This window comes from Callorhinchus milii, unplaced genomic scaffold, assembly GCF_018977255.1.
Source record: "Callorhinchus milii isolate IMCB2004 unplaced genomic scaffold, IMCB_Cmil_1.0 Scaffold2, whole genome shotgun sequence".
In the NCBI taxonomy this organism is placed as follows: Eukaryota; Metazoa; Chordata; class Chondrichthyes; order Chimaeriformes; family Callorhinchidae; genus Callorhinchus; species Callorhinchus milii.
In genome coordinates this window covers 74,139,757-74,159,071 of record NW_024704743.1, presented here as the reverse complement: position 1 = coordinate 74,159,071, position 19,315 = coordinate 74,139,757, and the positions used below count along the sequence as shown (strand labels likewise).

Sequence of the window (19,315 nt, the reverse complement as noted above, 5' to 3'; positions counted from 1 at the left end):
ACATATGCTCCACACTAGCATTTCTTGCATCAATAAGAATCTTGGCTCTGGTGGCAGCCGTGGTGCTACTGTTACCATACCAACCGTAGCACAAATCCAAGCTCAAGACTCTTATCACCACAACAAATGTTGCTTTGTGCTTTGTGCATCAGATGCTCAGATAAGACGACTGATCTGCGGGGCTGCAGGAGGAAGGAATGAGATTTAGGGATGGTGCAGAATTTGCATTTCAGTCCTGTTCCTGGCCCCAGGACGAGCAGGGCCAGTTCTCGGGGAGAGTGAGGGGGGATAGAGGAAATACAGGGTTAGTTGCTGGGCTGAGGAGAGTATTTATTAGGCTTGTTTTGTCTGGTTTAGAGTGAATGTGAAGAACAAAGAAATATTACAAGGCTGAGGGACCACTTCCAAATGAGAACAGCCAGTCAGTTCACTGTCCAGGCAGAGAGCTCTTCTATAGAGAAGGGATCAGATAGGGTAAGTGGGTTCTGACTACCAACTCGAGCACATTTACAATATTTGGAAAAACTGAACTCCCATCTGGTTTAGAAATATGAGTAATGGTACAAGGGGGAGGAAGTGAGGGCAACAATTCCAGCAACAGTTGAACAACACAAAACTGGTAGCATGTTGGCATAGGGTGAAGACACATATTGTATTGTGAACTGTATATCATGGGTTTGTTAGAAACTATTGAAATAAAGAGGACTTATAAACTAAAGGTAACTTTACAGAATTCAACTTTTAGTTCAGTAATAAGAAGAGCTTCTCAGTATATACAACATGCTACTGAAGCAAACATGCAACTTAACACAAGCAAATTTGAAACAAATATAGCAGACAGTGTACCTACATCTCATAAATACGGATATTGGCGGGAATGGCACTAATGAAGCCAACTAGTTTTCTGTTTGAAGATACTCGGACTCCACAGTGCCACTGTGATAACCAGCCTGGTGGACGAAGAGCCCTGTAAGCATATGCATCAATCAACAATTCTGATCACATTTTTAATAAAACACAAATGATAACAAAGATTGTAATAAGAAAAAAATAAACTGAAGTAGAATTGTGTGCTCACCACTGTAAGAAGTGAGGAGAATAATCAAACCTAAACATATTCTCATCATCTTCCACATAATTCTCATTTAGCAATGTGTATAGTTCTTTTAGCTGAAAGCAAGCAAAAATTTAAGAAGTTTAGTTTAAAAACAGAATACAGGATATAGATGGTCTGTGCAGAATACAAATCACCAAACTCAATATTTCATTTAAAAATCTGTCAAATATATAGAAATATGCATTTATACAACAAAGGTGGTCAAAAAGTAAGGTTAGCACAATCCATGGCTAATCTGATGGGTAGATGACTAGTGAATATAGTCAGTGAGTGGTTGTCCCACACAAAGTAGGAAGGTCTCAGGTTCACATTGATTGATATGTTGAATTAACTAATATTAGTCAGGCACCAGTTAGTTACTAAAATTTGGCACAGCATTGCAATTTAGGCAAGGGAAATCAGTCAGGGATCTTGCTCTTACTCAGGAGGAGATAGGGCGGTAAGGGGGCGTCGTGAAGGATAACATTAATGTCAGTTGCCAAGTTGACTAGGCTGCTGACACTCTCAAAGTTCACCCACGACTAATACCTATCAACAGAGGTACATGTTAGAAGGAAAAAGCAGCCAAAATCCTCAGAGGCGGGAAGAGCATTGTTAGAAAAAAAATTAGAAAGGAATAAGAACAAAACTAATCTACAGATTGGGTGCACATTCAGAATTATTTAGCTCAAACGTACAAATAAACACACAGTCAAATAGATGTGAACAATTAAACCTCATTATTATAAAGTTGATATAGGTGAGGAAAGGGGGCAGCAAAGCAGTTTTAATCATGGAGGGATCTTATCATGAGTTGAGCTTGAAGTAGATGCTGGAATGAAGTACTTTATTTTATGCAAATTTGGGTAAATTTGTGCTCTTGTAGGCAAGATATATCAATCCTAGGGAACCAGTAAATTATACCTTTTACACGAAGCATGTCAAGTACTCCCAGGTCGGTGCAGAGTGCTTTTCTGTACTCAGTGACAGACGCGCACTCTTTTCTGCACAAATGTGATGTTTCACATGGACTATTCTACGGCCTGTCCAATTTAGTATCTTTGTTGAGTAGGCTCAACAACAACTTGCATTTATATAGTGCCCTTCACGCAGGGTAGCGATCCCGGGGCGCTTCACAGTGGTGAAGTCTGAAAACGAGCCGGGGAAGAGGGAGGGGGAGGTGACCGTAAGCATGATCAAAACGGAAGGTCTTTAGGCGGGATTTGAAGGTGGGGAGGGAGGGACAAGGCGGAGGGATTAAGCGAGAGTTTCAGTTTCGGAGCATTGTGGCTTCCATCGATGGTGGAGTGGAGGCTCACATCCATTGAGAACAAGGTTGCAATTAGCCCCATTCATTTTGTTAGAACCACACCAGTCTCTTCATTCCAGGCTGGATTCAAAAACAGGTCTCACACCTCCTAGTAAACCTAGTACCCTGGGACATCCAGTCTCACACCTCATGCCTACCAAAAAGGAATCTGCCATTGATAAGAACTGTGGCAAAGCCAATGACCCACACTGTTTTGCCTTCAGCTGGAAAAGGATAAACAGTTGAATGACAAAATAATTTTGAGAAAGTACAAATAAGCGAGTCATAGTTAAAAATACACAAGAATAAAAGGCACGAGCGAATAAATAATTAATTGCCTTGAGAATATTTCCTTAAATGTGACGTGTTTCTAGTTCACAATAATCTGAGTCACAAACCTCTTCAGAACTGCCCAAATCCAGAGTGTCCCAAGTGAAGCCCTGAGGTAAAGAATATGGTTCCTGGCGGATATTTTCTTTATCCTGTTCAATGGAACCATGAGTTGTCACAACTTCATCTGCAAGGACAAAAAGGAAATGGTTTGTAAAATACATTTCATACAGTGCATCAAATATTTAATTTAGATATCTATACCAATGAATTATACTGTAGGTTCCAGTCAATGGAGTTAAGGAAATGGAAACATTTTCTGGTAACTCAGGAACATAAATTTGTCCAGTTGGATCCAGTACAATGGGAAGGAGTTAATGAATAAGATTGTTCAGTTTCAACAACAAAAATTATATTTGTGTAGCGCCTTTCAAGGTCGGGAGAGCGTCCCACCAGAATGTACCCATTAAAACAATTTAAACTGCACATGTATTGAAATAAAGACAACAGCGAAATTTGGTTAATTGAATATCGGATAATTGAATGGTTTGGTTTATTGAATAGAATTTAGAGCTCCAGAAGATAAGTCTCCTATTATGTTTAGTCCATTTATATGAATAGTTTATTGAATAATTTTTGCTGTCAAATTGATTATTTAATTAACAGAATTTCACTGTATGTCTGATGTCTGATGTCCATTGTGCTGGATTCACAAAGCATTGTGAATTTTAGAGTTGGACAATGCCATCTGAGTTTCATATCTATCAGCCATTTTCAGGCTCTTAAGACTCTTCTATCACTACAGATCAGCCACCTCAGTACAGACCAGGATCTAAACAACTGAGAGAGAACTAGTTTTGCCAACTGAACCATCAATTGAGCTCCAGATTGAATTTGTAAATGTATGGAACAAAGCATTGATATGAGCCTTCTCAGAATGTCAACCTGGCTCTGTTGTTGAATTCTTGTTCTGACTTAGAAGTTGTGAATTGAAGCCATGTGTAGAGACTATGATACCATAGTCCAGGCATATACTCCAACACAGTGCTGTGGGTGCGTTGTATTGTTGGAGGGCGGCACTGTCCTTTGGGTGAGATGTTAAATCGAAATCCTGTCTGCCTGTTCAGGTGGATGTTAAAGATCCCATGGTACTATTTGAAAAGAGAAGGGAGTTTCTCCCAGTGTCCTGGCCAACAAATTCCCAAATAAAATTGTTTATTTACTTCATGGCTCTTTGTTGGACATTGCTATGCACAAATTGGCTGCGGCGAACACCTACAAAATACGGTCACGTTATAATAAATCCTGGAAAACGCTTTGAGATTCCTGCCAACATGAAATACATTATTATATCATAGAAATCTACAGCCACAATCGAATCAGCCTCCACCACCCTGCTCATCAGGGCGCTCACATCCCAACAACTCTCTGAATGAAAAAGAATCCTCCTAAATTCTCCTTTCGCTGTTCTTGGTGCTGCCTTCTAACAATGTTTCCGAGTCACTAAATGCATCAAATGCAAGGATTATTATTATTACACAGAAATCTATGGACCAAAAGCAAATTCATGACGCATCTTGGAATTACTATCCAGTTATAATGGGGATATCTAGCACCACTAACCATTTGTGCTGGCACAGGCGAGATGTGCTCGGGTCTTCATGAGGGGCTTGTGTCTGCACCCAAGATGTGGATAATTTTTTTTAAAGATTTCCACCATGACTTCAGGAAACCTGAATAATCCCTGTAATACCACAACACCTTTGATTATAGATTTCTCTTAATGAACTTCGGGTTGGACTGAATCTGTGACTGCGCCTTACTTTTTTTAAAATTGCATCATCCATTGACCTTGTGGTCTAGTGGCTTTATTGTGTCAAGCTCTCTGAAAGGCTTATTTTACGTAAAAAGGGACTATAAATTAGGTGATGTTTTGTGCAGTTAAAGGAAACTCACTCTTTCAAAGGACTTGTTGAGATGAATCTATACGCTTCTCAAGAACGTAATACTCCTATATCTACAGTGACCAGTCAGAATATGTGCTAAACGTACTAAGTTTGGGTACCGGTTGGGTGTCCCAGAAGTGATATCTGTGTTGACTCGCCTCCTCTAGGTTCTTGGCAGGGCCCTGGCATGCTGTGAGCAGCTCCATGGCTCTCTGAATGTCCTGAAGTTTCTGCATTGGAACAGAGGGGTTCTGCAGAGAAATGATATTATCAGGTTAAAAAATATACCATCTGTGTAAAAAAAAACACTTAACAGGCACCAAATCTGGCTCAACCGCATATCTAGCCCAGCACAAACATTTACTTCCTTTATGTTACAATTTTTGGTAGAGTGCTGCTAGAGGGTTTTGTGGAGGCAAATTAAATGCTTATTATTTAAATAGCACAGCTAAGACCACTTGGCTTTCTGTCAAATCCACTCAAATCCACCATGCTGCACACTAGCTAAACACTAGACAATCATGCCTGATTCAGCAGGCTCCACTTTCTATACAGAATACACAAAGAATCTGAAACACAATCTCTCTTAACTGACGTTGAACCACTGATTCAGGACTTCCGGGGATTTTAATCTTGTGTGCCAAACAGAGAAGTGTTGCATAGATGCCAATTCTCCATAATCTATGCAAACAATCAGCATATCTTTGCAATTCAAAATCAGCCTGAAGCCACTCCTATCTATATATCTATGCTCCTTACTCCATAGAGTCATAGGTCACTCACTTTTTCTGTGCTTGTTTTCACAATAGAATTACTATGGACTTAAAGAAGAGTAAGATCACAAGTAGTCTGTGGATCTTTCAAAGCATCCTGGATATGACGACTGGAGGCAAGGACTATATCTGCTCAACAAAACCGTGGAAAGGAAGACATTGTTTGCACTGTGCCTCTGCTGGCTCTCTGAAAGATCTAATAATAATAATAATAATAATCCTTGCATTTGATATAGCGCTTTTCATGTCGGGAGGACGTCCCAAAGCGCTTCACAGAACACACTGTAAAGTGAATTGACTGTATATTTGTGGGCGAACGCGGCAGCCAATTGCGCACAGCAATGTCCCACAAACAGTCGTAGATTGAAAATGACCAATTTATTATTGTTTTGTTTTGGAGGGATTATTATTAGGCTCTGTGTGGAGTAAGGAAACTTGCCCAAGGTTTCGCCCTCTGCCTGGAATTGAACTCAGGTCTCTCATTTGCAAAGCGAGTGCTCTAACCACTGAGCTACAGGGATCTACCCATTCTCCTGCTTTTAACATTTCTCCTTTTGAGATTTTTATCTAATTCCATCTTGAAAGCTAATATGGATTCTGCCTCAACCACAAATAGACAGTTGTGGTTACAATATAACAACTGTCTTTTGTAAATACATGCTATAACCTCTCCCTCTGGTAATTCTATGCCCTCTCATTACTGACTTACCGCTCAGTGGAAATAATTTATTCCCATTTGCATTATTAAGATGCCTCAGAAATTAAAAAAAATCCAGAAGATCTTTCTTCAATCTTTGTTTTAGGGAACACAGCTCCAATCTTTACTCAACTGTAAAATCCCTCAACCCTGGAACATTACTAGTGAATCTCTTTTCCACCATCTCTATGATCTTGATATCCTTCCTATAGTGAGGCGCCCAAACTGGACAAGAACAGTTCTCTAACATCCAGTTCTTATCCTCAAAACATTTTTATTTTAATAACGTAAATCAGGGTGGTCCAACAGACAATTTCATCTGCACCCCACACTCCATTTCATATAGCCAAACCACTCCCTCCATAACTGTTGTAAATGTTGTATTGTTTCTGGGAGGAAAACACAAATATATTGCTTATGTGGCCCACGGACATTTCTCAAAAAGGGGATCCGGCCCTCAGTAGCCAAAAGGTTGGACCATGCTGATGTAGATGAAACTAGCTCAAAAGTGAATGCTCTCCACTCGATGACAGAAAGCATTTCTACTTATGCTGCACTTTGTGTATTTGCTGTACTAACAAAATGAAACAAACATATCAGGGTTGTGAGAATGTGAAAAGCACTGTCCAAAAAGGCTGTAGGTGCAGAACTAATTGGAATGATTAAAAGAGAAATAAATGCACAACAATTAAGGGCATGAAGCGTGGAGAAAAGGCAGAGAAATGGATTTAAATGTTTAACTTGATTTGATAATATAGGCTTGAATGTTTTTAAATGGTCAGCTGGATGTTTAACTTACATGGTACCCAGCTTAGGATTCTCCTAATCAAACTACTAAGAGTTCCACCCACATACATGGTTTCCATCTGTCTGGTACGGAATGCCCAATCTCTCTGAGAGAGAGACACCCCGAGTACCTAATTCTGGGAAATTTAGGCACACAGATAGGCAAGAGTCCAATCTTAAGAGATGCCAAAGTGTGCAATAGCGTTAACCAGCCAGACGAGTACAGCGTACCACTGAAATCCTCCCTCTGCTTCCCCAATGTCGACCATTCTACTTATAGGGTGTTAGTTTGCAGAGTTAACTGAGTGGGAAGAATTACAGCCTCCAGTAACTGTTAGGCTGAATGTCCCATTTGATACCTAACTAGAGCAACTTAATCCAGGAAAAGTTAAAAAAAAAATCCCAGACTGTGCTCGCAAACCAATGAGCGAGGCTCGTCTTCCAATGACCCATCAACAATGACTAGGATAATACAACAGGGTAGTTCAGTCCTTATACCTATGTGACTCGAGTTGGAAGCCAGCACAGAGAGATAGGATAGAAACCCCTCTGCTGGCTGCAAGCACTCCAGGACGCTACCCTGCGCAAAGTTGTTGTTGTTGCCGGAAGGTTTCCATGGGAAATGATCATGGCCAGTCTCAACCCAATGTAAATTAAATTTAAAAAGGAAACCCAGAGCAAGTTTTCTGTCTTAATACTTATCTTGCTGAAAGAAAAAAAATTAAAAGAACTTGAGAGATTTCCGAGCATCTCAGAAAGAGTTCAGTCACCACATAACCTGGCAACTAGTTCTACATAATTCAGACACCAGCATAGGTCGGAGGGATGGGTAAGGAACATTTTTCTTATGGTTCTTCTAAAGTAAGCAATGAAGTTGCAGTGGGATCCCTTGGGCTAATGTGCTTACTCCACTATTTAGCTGATGATGATTTGGGTAGTGCTTTATGGAAAAGCTCTCCAATATAAATATTTTAAAAGTTTCTAAAATAACTATATGACATGCTCCTTCGACTTGCTCTCCAGAATGATGGGTTCAAGCATTGCCATAGTAGCCTCTATAGAACAGTGAAAGGGATATTTCTAGCACAGATAAAGGGCATTAAGACTATCCCTATTTTTGACATTTCTTAACCTAAGCATTTTGAGACATCCTCCCGAGGTGAAAGCTTACATATAAATGTAAACTGGATGGTATTGGAAGCTAAATACATTCTCATAATGGAGTCTGATTTGTAGCATTTTGCAAACCGGATTGGTCATGTTAATTGCTATTTCTGGTATTGCAGTTGGCAGAACCCTCCTGTTAGCAAAGTCCAGTAAAAGGCTGCTGAGAAACCAATGTTTCTTTTCCTCATGTTTTGTGGGCGTGACTTTTTGCCACAAACTGGACCTGTTAACTGGAATTAATGCAACAAATCCAATTTGAGAATATTGTACATTAGATCCCATTATCTCCCGATCATTTCTTTCCAGATACACTCCAGCCAACCTCTTGAATCTATTTATATTCGGAAATTTCCACGCATTTATGGCATACATATGTGAAACTCTGTCTAGTCATGCTAAAGCATGACAAATTTTAGAAAGGTGGTTTCTGCATGTGTCAGACACCCGATTGGCCAAAAACAAATTATACTATTTGTTTCATTGAGCTTTTCTAGTAACATATTGTAGAAGAACATTATTACACTTCAATGAGCTCGTGTGTCAGTTTGGCTCAGTGTTAGCAATCTCGCCTCTGATTCAGAAGGATGTGGGTTCAAGCCCCACGTCAGGACTTCAATTCAAATAGTCTAAGCTGACACTTCAATGCCCAATAGGGATATGTTGCATTGTTGGAGGTGCCGTCCTTCAGAAGAGAAATTAAACCGAGGTCCTGTCTGCCTGTTAAGACCCCATTAGCACTATTTGAAAAGGGAAGGAAGTTTCTCCTCGTATTCTGGTCAACAATCCCCAAAATTAAACTGGTTACTCACTCCGTAACTATTTACGGGACATTGCTGTGTGCAATTATGCTGTCGCGTTTGCCTACAAATTTCACAGTAGTTCTTGCGAAGTGCTTTGAGACATCCTTCCAACGTGATAAGGCGCTATCCCAAATGCATGGATTATTATTCTCTAGTAACGTATTCTAAAGAGCAGGATATTACACTTGGCGGAGAAGTTCTGCTTGATTTCTCTTTTGACTCATTATTGTTTCACTTTCAATCCCTGGTGTTTAAAACTTTTAACACATTAAATAATTTGACTGCATCAACCTAGTGAATTCCCTTTTATAATCCTAAAAAGTTTTATTCTCAAAGAGAAGATAACTGATTCTCTTAAATTTTCCTATTGATTAGATTCTTAAAATCTGTGATCATTTGGTTGGTTGCCTCCATGCACAATCAAAGGCAGAAATATCCTTCCTATGATTCAGTGACTAAAACTAATTATCGTATTTTAAATGGGGTCAGAACAAAACTTTATACAGCAGCAATGTAACTTTTTGATTGAGACTCTTATCCCTCTGAAAATGGAAGCCGGACAGTTGAGCCTTGTAATAGTGTGGTAGTTGGGTCCATAAAATCCCAATGCACTATAGAAAGGTGCCTTGATCACTGGTCAGCGCTTCCTCATTCATTTTGTGTGCATGCAGATTTACTTCCCATGCACCAGCTAGTTCCCCCAGCTTCTGGGTCAACAGGTCACTGCCATGTCACTGTGTATGCACTGGGCTGACAGTTCATCCACAGTAAGTCCCAAGTCTCTCACCTGATCACCTTTCTGTTCTTGAAGAAGGCAAGGGAGGGGGCGAGGCAAAGGGACTGCAGGATAGAGTTTGAGAGGGTGGGGGCAGGGTGTCTGAAGATCCACCCGCCAATGGTCAAGAGGGCGAGGCAGAGGACGTGAAGCAGGTCCGAGCCCACTGAGAGGAGGGAGAGGGCAGGTTTGTAGGGGGTTAGGAGGTTGTAGAAGTAGGGGAGAGCAAGACCATGGAGGGTTTTGAAGGTGAAGACCAGGATCTTGAACTGTCTTGTCTGTGTGATGGGAAGCCAGTGGAGTTGAGCGAGGATGGGGGGTGATAGGGTCATGGAGCCTGGTGTGGGAGAGGACATGGGCTGCAGAGTTCTGGATGATCTGCAGCCTGCGGAGGGAGGAGTTGGGGAGGCCGACAAGCAGGGAGTGTGCATAGTCGAGCCTGGATGTTGTGAATGCGTGTATGAGGGTTTCGGCAGCCTGTGGTGTGAGGCAGTGACGGAGCCGGGTGATGTTGCGGAGGTGGGGGAAAGGCAGAGTGGGTCATGGCACGGATGTGGGGTAGAAAAAATAGTTGAGGGTGAAACAAGATGCCAAGGTCCCGGACCGGCTTAGCAAGGTGGAGTGTGCAACCATGGATGGTGATACTGTCAGTGCCTGAGGTGAGGAGGCGCTGACGGGAGCCAATCAGGAGAGCCTCGACTTTGTTGACGTTCAATTGAAGAAAGTTAACTCTCATCCAGGACTTGATGTCTGACAGATATTCTGTCAGGACAGCAGTGGTCCTGGAGTCGCGGATGGAGGCAGAGTTAGAGTTGGGTATCACCCGCGTACATGTGGAAGTGGATCCCATCTCTTCAATGTTGTGAGTACACTATAGTTCCCAAATTAAATCTAACAATTCAGTGTTTTAGTGTTTAGTGCATGATTTGCATACAGAAAATATTAAAATAATTTAAAAAGAGACATAATGGCCTCACTTTTGAAGGTGGCTGCTGAGCTTTGATTTCCTGTGAGTCTGAAGCAGAATCTGATTTGGTTCCAGCAGAGTTCGGCTTCTCCTTCTTCCTTTTCTGCTTTTTCTTCTTCTTTCTAGCTCCAGCATCCCCTCCAGGACTTCTGTCAGCAAATTTAGAAAATATAAAGGAGGGATAGGACAATGTAATAGAACTTACAGTATAATCAGTTTGCTAACACAATAATACAGTACTGTATTGCATATTACTTCAATAATGCACAGATATAGATGGGTAAGATTAAGAGGCCATTTAGTTCCTCATCATAGTCCTGCCATCTTCATCTCTCTGGCTTGGCACCAAATCCATATCCCTCCATTATCTCCCAAGCCAAGAACCATTTATTCACTTTAAGGCATGCTTCAATTAAGTCAACACTCAAATCATAATTAGCAACCTAAACTATGAAGTTACACCCAAGTCTTAAGCCTCCCTTAATTCCACTGGCTGTCCTAATTCTCCAAACCCAAGTGCAGGGTTCACTGCACTTGTACAGACACCAACGTGCATAGTAACATTCTAAATATCATTCCCCCTGAGCTGGGACTCTAACAACTAGGATTGAGTGTTAAGTGGTCTATGTTTCCTAGACCCCTTAATATAACAAAAGAATCAATAGCTCTCTTCATAACTCAATGACCACTGTCTAGGATATAAATATTTCTGTTCGTATGTATTATATTTTGTAAGTACAACCAAAATTGGATTCAATGTGTAGTCTTTTCAATGCTTCACATAAGAGAACACTGTTATAACACACCTTTAATACAATAATGCCTTGCTTATAAACTGGATAGATTATGGAGCCCAGCATTTAATATGGACTCCTGTGCATGCATGCCTATCCCCTTCCTTTTGCTGATCAAGCATTACATCCTCAGAGCAGTTAGCAAGCTTTGCTAGTGTACGTGTAGTTTTCCCCAATGATGAGACAAGTCCAAAAATGCTGGCCAGGAATGGCTGTTTTCCACCCTTGATAATAACATAAATTGAAATTTCTGGATTACAGCAATCCTGTTCTAACGCGCTTCCCTGTACAACTTCTGGACTTTATACTGTTGATTTTACATACTATAGATTTATTTACTATCCCAATGATGTGCTTGCTTCGGCAAGAATTCTCTCACAAAGTGAGCCTTGCAATAATTAAGTTTTTACAAACCTACTTCAATCATTAACCCTGTGTTTTGTAATCGTCAGTTACTATTTTGAGCATCACTGCATATTACCAATACTTGAAAGATTAGACCCAATGGCATTTTCTCATTTTGTTTAGATTTCTCATTTAGGTACTAAATCTGCCAGTTTCTTATAGCTGATACCTGTGTTTAATATTATGAATGGATTTGATAAGATGAATGGTTTCCACTTGTTAGTGAGTCAGAGGGCATAAACATAAGATAGTCAGTAGCTATCTTATGTTTTTGCCTATTGACTCACTACTGACTCACTAACAAGTGGAAATTATAAGAACTTTTTTTAATATATAAATGCACCAGGTGGTGTGAATGTGGAACTCACTGCCGGAAACTGCAGTTGAAGAAAAAGCATCCAAGTATTTAAAAGAAAATGACATATACAGGAGGTAAAAGGAAATACGGGAGCTATGGAAAACTGTTTAGTTTGTATAAAATTCAACAATTTAGTGTAAACATCTATAATTTACCTCGCTTCCTGTAACTCGTAGGATTATTGTATAATTTGAATGATGTTGCTATTTGTGCTTTTGATCTTTCTTTTTAAACATGTTTACTTTCATTCCCAGGGCAGTCGTGTAAGCTCTAAAGTGTCGTTACTAAAGCAAATTAAAGAAAATGGGATCAATTCATTTCACAATTGATACATTCTACAGTTTTTCACATTATGAGCAGCTTTCCAGAAATAAAATCTCTGTTGAAAGCTCTGTAAGTTTACTCAGTGAGCAGCTGAGCTACAAAACCATACACACAGGCCATCGGAGAACGTAGATCTAGTTTATTCCCTAATTTTTAACCCATTTCTATCTAAATACTCGCTTAACTGGTCCCTTATTATTGTCTCCAAATTTTCCCTACAACTAACATTAGGCCCCCTGATAGTTGGCATTGGGCAGCTCCCTCCTCTCCATCTCCCCATACTATTTCTCCTCTAATGTGTCAGACACTCAATTGACCAAAAAAAATTCTGTATCATTCGCAATGTACAGAATGCAAAGTTTTTCATTAAAGTTTGAAAAAAGCTTCAGAGTCTGTTGCTTTAACTTGGCACTATCAGTGACTAAAAAATAGTTATTTTGTTTAGTGAGCTGGCCAGTGTCTTGAAATGTCCTCCCGATGTGAAAGGCAATATGTTGTCTTTAATTAGAAGTGTCACCGGGAGCCAGCGAGCATATCTCCTCGCAGACTGTAACACTCATTTGTATCAGTAAAGAGTAATGCATGGTTTAGGCATTAGTGGCAATGTACACATACTCTGTGCTGCAGGTACAAACTCATTTCAGAGTTGGGTTAAGATTCCTCTGACTCATTCGAGGTCTGTCAAAACCAGCAGGGGACTAATTTTTCATCCCAGCAATTTAGGCTGAACCTGAACTCAGGTCACAGGGATAAATTGAGGGTCCAACAACTCAGCTCCCCCAACATCACGTATGTTTAAGAAACAAAACACAACTAGTTTGTGTTACTGAAGAGTGGATTCGTTCTGGTGACAGTGCGAAATTAAATGAACAAATAATTGCAAACCATGGGTGGTCCCTCAAGCAAATGCGAAAACATTCAGAGAAAAAAAATCTGACCAAAAATATACATACTGTTTTGTTTCAAAACGTCAGGAAAAAAACAGCCTGAGAACAGACATTTTGTAGCATTTGATTTAGGGAACCGTATTTAGGGAATATTATATAAAATATCTGCTTCTGAGTCTCGATGGTAATGACAACAATTTGGATTTATATAGCGCCCTTCATGTGGGGTAGCGACCTGGAACACTTCAGTGACGGAGTCTGACAACGAGCGGGGAGGTTACCGTAAGCACGATCAAAAAGGAAGGTGTTTATGCCCAATTTGAAGGTGAGGAGGGAGTGGGCAAGGCGGAGGGATTGAGGGAGAGAATTCCAGATTTTCGGGGCTTAGTGGCTGAAGGTACGTACGGTTACCGATGGTGGAACGGAGGGTACGAGGAACAAATAGGAGGATGGAGCCAGCCGAGCAGAGTTCAGCGGGTGGTTGGAGTGGGGGTAAGCGGTCGGATAGGTAAGGAGGCGCAAGGGAATAAAGTGATTTGAAAACAAGTGAGAAAAGTAATAAAGTAGCAACAGAAGGACATCATTAACTGCACAAAGGTTTCTCTTCATATTTGAATACCACAGTTCAGCACAATAAATCTTTTTTATATGCCCTTTAATGCCATGCTATACTATATTATCTTTTTGCATTAGTATTCATGCTATCGAACCGATTATACTGTGACAATTAACATCTGACCTGAAACCACATGTAAAGCATGCAATGTTTGATTTTTAAATTTAGCCTCATATATAAAGAAATTTATGTAGAGCCAAAAGTTGCAACGTGCCAAAATTCTAACTTTTGAACAGCAAAAATAGCAATTTCCATGTGCAAAATTTGAAAGTCCTCTTTTCAAAGCAAGCTTCTTCCATAATTATTGTAGCAACTTGGAGCAATGATAATCACTTGTTTGTATTACACTGCATTACAAATGTCACCTTGCATCACGGCCAGATGTTTGTGGCAACGACAGCTAATACCCTCAAAAGAACAAACCCCAATGTGAATACAATTCACCCAATTAAAATATCAGCATAGTAAAATGGTAGTAAAAGATATAGTAAAATATTCGAAAACAATTCAACCTTGGTATTCAGGTGACAGATATTCATTGGGGTTCCTGACATAATGAACTATTGCTGTAATTGCTTGCAACTATCAATGACTCCAAATTTAATAGGGGTGCTTTAAAATAAATTGGCACTCCCCTTCACCAAGCAAACTGCATAACCCTGTAATTTCAACTATTCCTTTGCTTGTTATGAAAACGTATCCAAAGTGCAAGTTTTCCTAAGCAATGAAACAAAATCTAAAACAGACTAGGTATAAAATGACACCAGCATAAGGTCACACAACTCAGCTACCCACATATAAACTAGTATGGATGCAGCATACTAAGTTTAATATTTATTTGACCCTATATCTTCCACAGCTGTGGATTAAACATATTGGCAGTGAGTAGCTGAGCCATACCAACTGAGAAGGTTCTGTTGGGAATACTGCCATGAGTTAGCTAATCTCGTTGACGCAGGCACAAGGGTGCTGCAAATGGTCTCAGAACTCTGGATTCCCATCCATGTTTGTTATCAGTCTTTAATAGAGGTTCATATACACAGACATTGGGCGAGGACAGAATCGGTCTTTGCTGCAATACTACCAGATTCAAATCGTCTGTCAATGTGTACTCTCAGGAGAATTGTAGGGAAAAATGTTCAGGAGAAACATGTTATCGTGGTACTGTAGGTTAAAAAAAAAACTTTACAGCTTAAGAAGCTGAGCAAACACTGACATTCTGATTGTTCTATTGGATGTGTCACTGTTAATTCACCAAAGATTTTTTTTATATAAAGACCAGTTTCATTCAAGATGTTATGTATGGTCTGCTTAGCAATGTCATTTCCCTCACTGCTAAACATTGAACGTGACAAGAACAAATGCGCTGAACAAAAGGTGCGTGCGTTCAAATAAAGAAGACTTCCTCCAATATCCACGAAGAAGAAACCTTTCCCGCTTGGGTGACATGACCACAGTAGGTGGACATTCGTACCCGACAACACAGCACACACAAAAGCAGAAGGCAGTGAGTGCCCAGTCGCTGTCGCTGTCACTCTCACAGCCATGGGGGGAGGAAGACAGAGAGAGAGAAAGATCCTGGTGCCTTTTTTTTTGACAGTTGTCACATGCTCAGGTGAGGTGATGGCTGTGCAAGTCGCAGACTTTCTTTCTCCCTCAAAACGTGCTGCCAGCATTCATGATAGATGAAATATCCTGGAAGTGAGAGAGAGAGAGAGAGAGAGAGGGATGGAGGGAGGGAGAGAGGGAGGGATGGAGGGAGAGAGAGAGAGATGGAAGGAGAGAGAGGAGATAGAGGGGTGGGAGGGGGGGAAGAGAGGGATGGAGGGAGGGAGAGAGAGAGAGGGGGAGATGGAGGGATGGAGGGAGGGAGGGGGGGAGTTGGAGAGAGGAGGAGGAGAAGAAGAAGAGGAATGGAGAGAAAAAGCCCCAGAGGATGAGCAGGAAGGAGGGCAGTTGTGGTTGGAGAGGAAGTGTGGTGGTGGTGGTGGTGGAGGGAATCTCTCAGTATCCCCCTCTTTCCCGCCCCGCCAGCAAGTGCTGAAAGGCCTGACTCTCCAGGGCGGCCACATTGGTTTATTTTAATTCCCCTTTTTTCTGGCAACAAGAGGAGGAGAGAGAGGAGAGAGGGAGAGAGAGAGAGGGTTATAATGTGGTGTGTGTGTGTGTGTGGGGGGGGGGGGAGGGGGGGTATTTATTTCCCCTCAGGGCTCTGGGGGTTGGGTTGGAGACGCTCTTTACTACGAATGATGATCAATAATAACGCGGCCCCGGTCCCGGGCCCCGGGGCTGTGCCTGAGCGGGTGGCGGGGCTGCTCGCTGCCCCCACAAGGTGCCCCCCGGCCCCCCGGCCCCCCGGCCCCCCGGCCTACAGGGGTTGCTGTGGGAAGCCGCCCCCCCGGGGCCTCTCTCTCTCTCTCTCTCTCCCGCTCCCCTCACCTGTGTGTCTGCTCGTTCTCCTCCTCGTTGTCGCCGTCGATGCCGCAGGTGTCGTGATCGTCCAGCTCCAGGCTCTGCTGACTGGCCGCCGACTCGCTGTCCTCCGCCATCGCGCAATATGGAGGGAGAGCCGAGAGCCGAGCGCCGAGCGGAGCCGCGCACAGCGCCCCCCAGCGGCCGGCAGAGCCCCCCCCCCCCCACACACACACACACACCACACAGCGGCGGCTGCGCTTACCCGGACTGTGTAATGCAACCTGCAACCCCCCCCCCACCCCACACACCCCACACACACACCCACCCCCACCCGGTACTGTGTTACGCAACCTGCACCCTCCGTGCCACACCAAGGCTGCGCAATGCAATGCAACCCGCACTCCCACAGCTGCCTCCCACCTGGAGACTGTGTAGTGCTATTTGCACCACCACCACCACCACCACCACAACAACAACAACAACAAATGACATTTGCATTGTGCCTTTCGGGTTGGGAGGAGGTCCCAAGGCGCTGGACAGTCAGGAATTTGGACACGAGCAAAGGGTTGGGATCAGGAGGGCAGGGAAGGTGGGAATGGGAGGGTGACCAAAGGTGCGGTTGAAGAGGATTGACTTGGGAGGGGGGGCGGGAGGGAGGGAGGGAGGTGGAGGGGCTGTGAGATGGAGTTACAAAGGGTGGGGGCAGAGAGGCTGAAGGCCTGAGCGCCGATGGTGGGATGTGGAGCAGGCTGGAAACTGCCGAGCGGAAAGAGTGGACAGGTCAATATGGGGTCAGAAGGTCACAGAGGTGGGAAGGAGCAGGGCTTTGAAGGCGAGAACAAGGATTTTTGAACTCTGGGGGAGGGGGAGCCGGTGGAGCCGGGCGAGGGTGGGGGGGGGGTGATGGGGTCACGGAGCCTGGTGTGGGAGAGGACACGAGCTGCAGAGTTCTGGATGATCTGCATCTTGTGGAGGGAAGCGTTGGGAAGGCCAACAAGCAGGGAGTTGCCATAGTAGCCTAGATGTAATAAATGCGTGGAAGAGGGCTTTGGTGGCCTGAGAGAAGGGGAAATGGCCTTGCACGTACTGCAATGGGGGGGTGTAATGGAACATGCACCCCCTAGAGCAAGGCTGTGTAATGCAACTTGCACCCCACACACCAATGCTGTATAATGCAACCTGGACCCTGCACTGTGGACCTACACTGGAGCTGTGCTTGACAACTGCACCCATGGACCCCGTACTGGGCTGTGCTTAAAACCTGCGTCATGCAGCCATGCTGGGGTTATGCCTAACAAACTGCATCTATAACCTTCACCTTTGCTGTACCTGGAAACTTGAAGGCAGAAGCTTTTGCCTGGAAAAGTACAATCCGGAATACCCGCCAACTGACATTCGGATGCTGTATGCTTGGTATCCTGTAACTGATGTATTATCCCCCCTGTTATAATATTCTTTGGATTTTAAAGTAGCAAAACAATTGACTTTATTTACCATGAAGTCTAAACGTGGGAATGGCAACATCTATATTTCTACTAACATTACATTTACAAGGGCAGACACTTTGACAGTGAAGAAAGCTATCTGCAGTCGTTCAATGAAATTATTGTTAGTGCCTTGTTCATTTTTATTGTATGAAGAATTGTGCGAGAATATCATTAATATGCAATCCCAGTATTATCTGGTATGCTGCACCACCTAGTGTCACTCCCAACCTTGCCCCAAGGTACAGCTAGTGTATATTACAAGATATCACAAGAAAGAATACTGCTATAAAATACAGGAAACATGAACATAGGAAAGATCTGCTCTTTATTCTCAGGGAGCTGGTTACAACCTTTTATGCTGTTGTGGTATTAGAGCAGAATCCACCCCCCAAAAAATCTGAAAAAGATATCAAATAAATAAAGAATACTTGCATGATACTTGACAGGACCTTGATTTACTGTCTCTCCCAAAGGTTGACTGACCTTGGTCATGGTAAACTGAAGGTTCAGCCTAGATAGACTATGCACTTAACAACAACAACAACTTGCACTCATATAGTACCCTCCATTGCAGGGTAGCATCTCAGAGGGGTTAACAATGACGGTGCCTGACTCCAAGCTGGGGAGAAGGGGGAGGTAGCCTTAAGCACGGTCGAACAGGAACGTTTTCAGGCAGAACGTGAAAGGGGAGAGGGGGCAAGGCGGAGGGATTGAGAGAGTGTGGTCCAGAGTTTTGGGGCATAGTGGCTGAAAACACGACCTCCGATGATGGGTGGAGGGTGTGAGGGATGAACAGGAGGCCGGAGCCAGTCGAGCGGAGGCGCCGGGTGATGGATTGGGGAGTGAGGAGGTTGGAGAGGTAGGGAGGTGCCAGGGAGTGAATGGATTTGAACACAGGAGTGAGGATCTTGAAGAGGCCAGGGAGGTTGAGGAGTTCAGATCCGCAGGAGTGAAGAAGTTGGTGATAGCCAAGGAGTATGGCGTCCATCTTATCCATATTCAGCTGCAGGAAGTTCACACTCATCCAAGCCCTGATGTCTGCCAGACAAGCTGATAGAACATCGGTGGACCTGGAGTTGGTACTGGAGGAGGTAAAGTAGATTTGTGTGTCATCCACAAACAGGTGGAAGTTTAGCCCAAGTCTGTGGATAACATCGTCCAGAGGGAGCAAGTAGATGAGGAAAAGAAGCGGGCTAAGGATGGAGCCCTGGGATACCCGCAGGTGACCAGGCGGGGGCGGGAGTAGAAACCATTTGCTGAGGTGAAGTGGAGACGGATGGTCAAGTAGGACTTGAACCACCCAAGTGCAGTCACACTAAGGTATATGAGGGAGGAGAGATATGGGCCTTGAACCCACAATCCTCTCACCCAGAGATAAGAATG

General features: G+C 42.9%; 1 protein-coding gene across 4 annotated transcripts in view; it reads right to left on the bottom strand.

Annotated features, from left to right (window-relative positions):
* nmt2 (N-myristoyltransferase 2) overlaps window positions 1-16,645 on the bottom strand; it is a 32,195-nt gene extending 15,550 nt beyond the window's left edge. For all 4 annotated transcript variants that reach the window (XM_042332017.1, XM_042332019.1, XM_042332015.1 and 1 more), the window contains exons 1-6: window positions 16,470-16,645; window positions 10,657-10,795; window positions 4,788-4,932; window positions 2,804-2,922; window positions 1,079-1,170; window positions 851-967 (exon numbers count right to left, since the gene is read on the bottom strand). In XM_042332017.1, the coding sequence (XP_042187951.1) occupies window positions 851-967; window positions 1,079-1,170; window positions 2,804-2,922; window positions 4,788-4,932; window positions 10,657-10,795; window positions 16,470-16,579 (722 nt within the window). In that variant the 5' untranslated portion in view covers window positions 16,580-16,645. The remainder of the gene's footprint in view (window positions 1-850; window positions 968-1,078; window positions 1,171-2,803; window positions 2,923-4,787; window positions 4,933-10,656; window positions 10,796-16,469) is intronic.
* Between the last annotated feature and the right edge of the window lie 2,670 nt (window positions 16,646-19,315).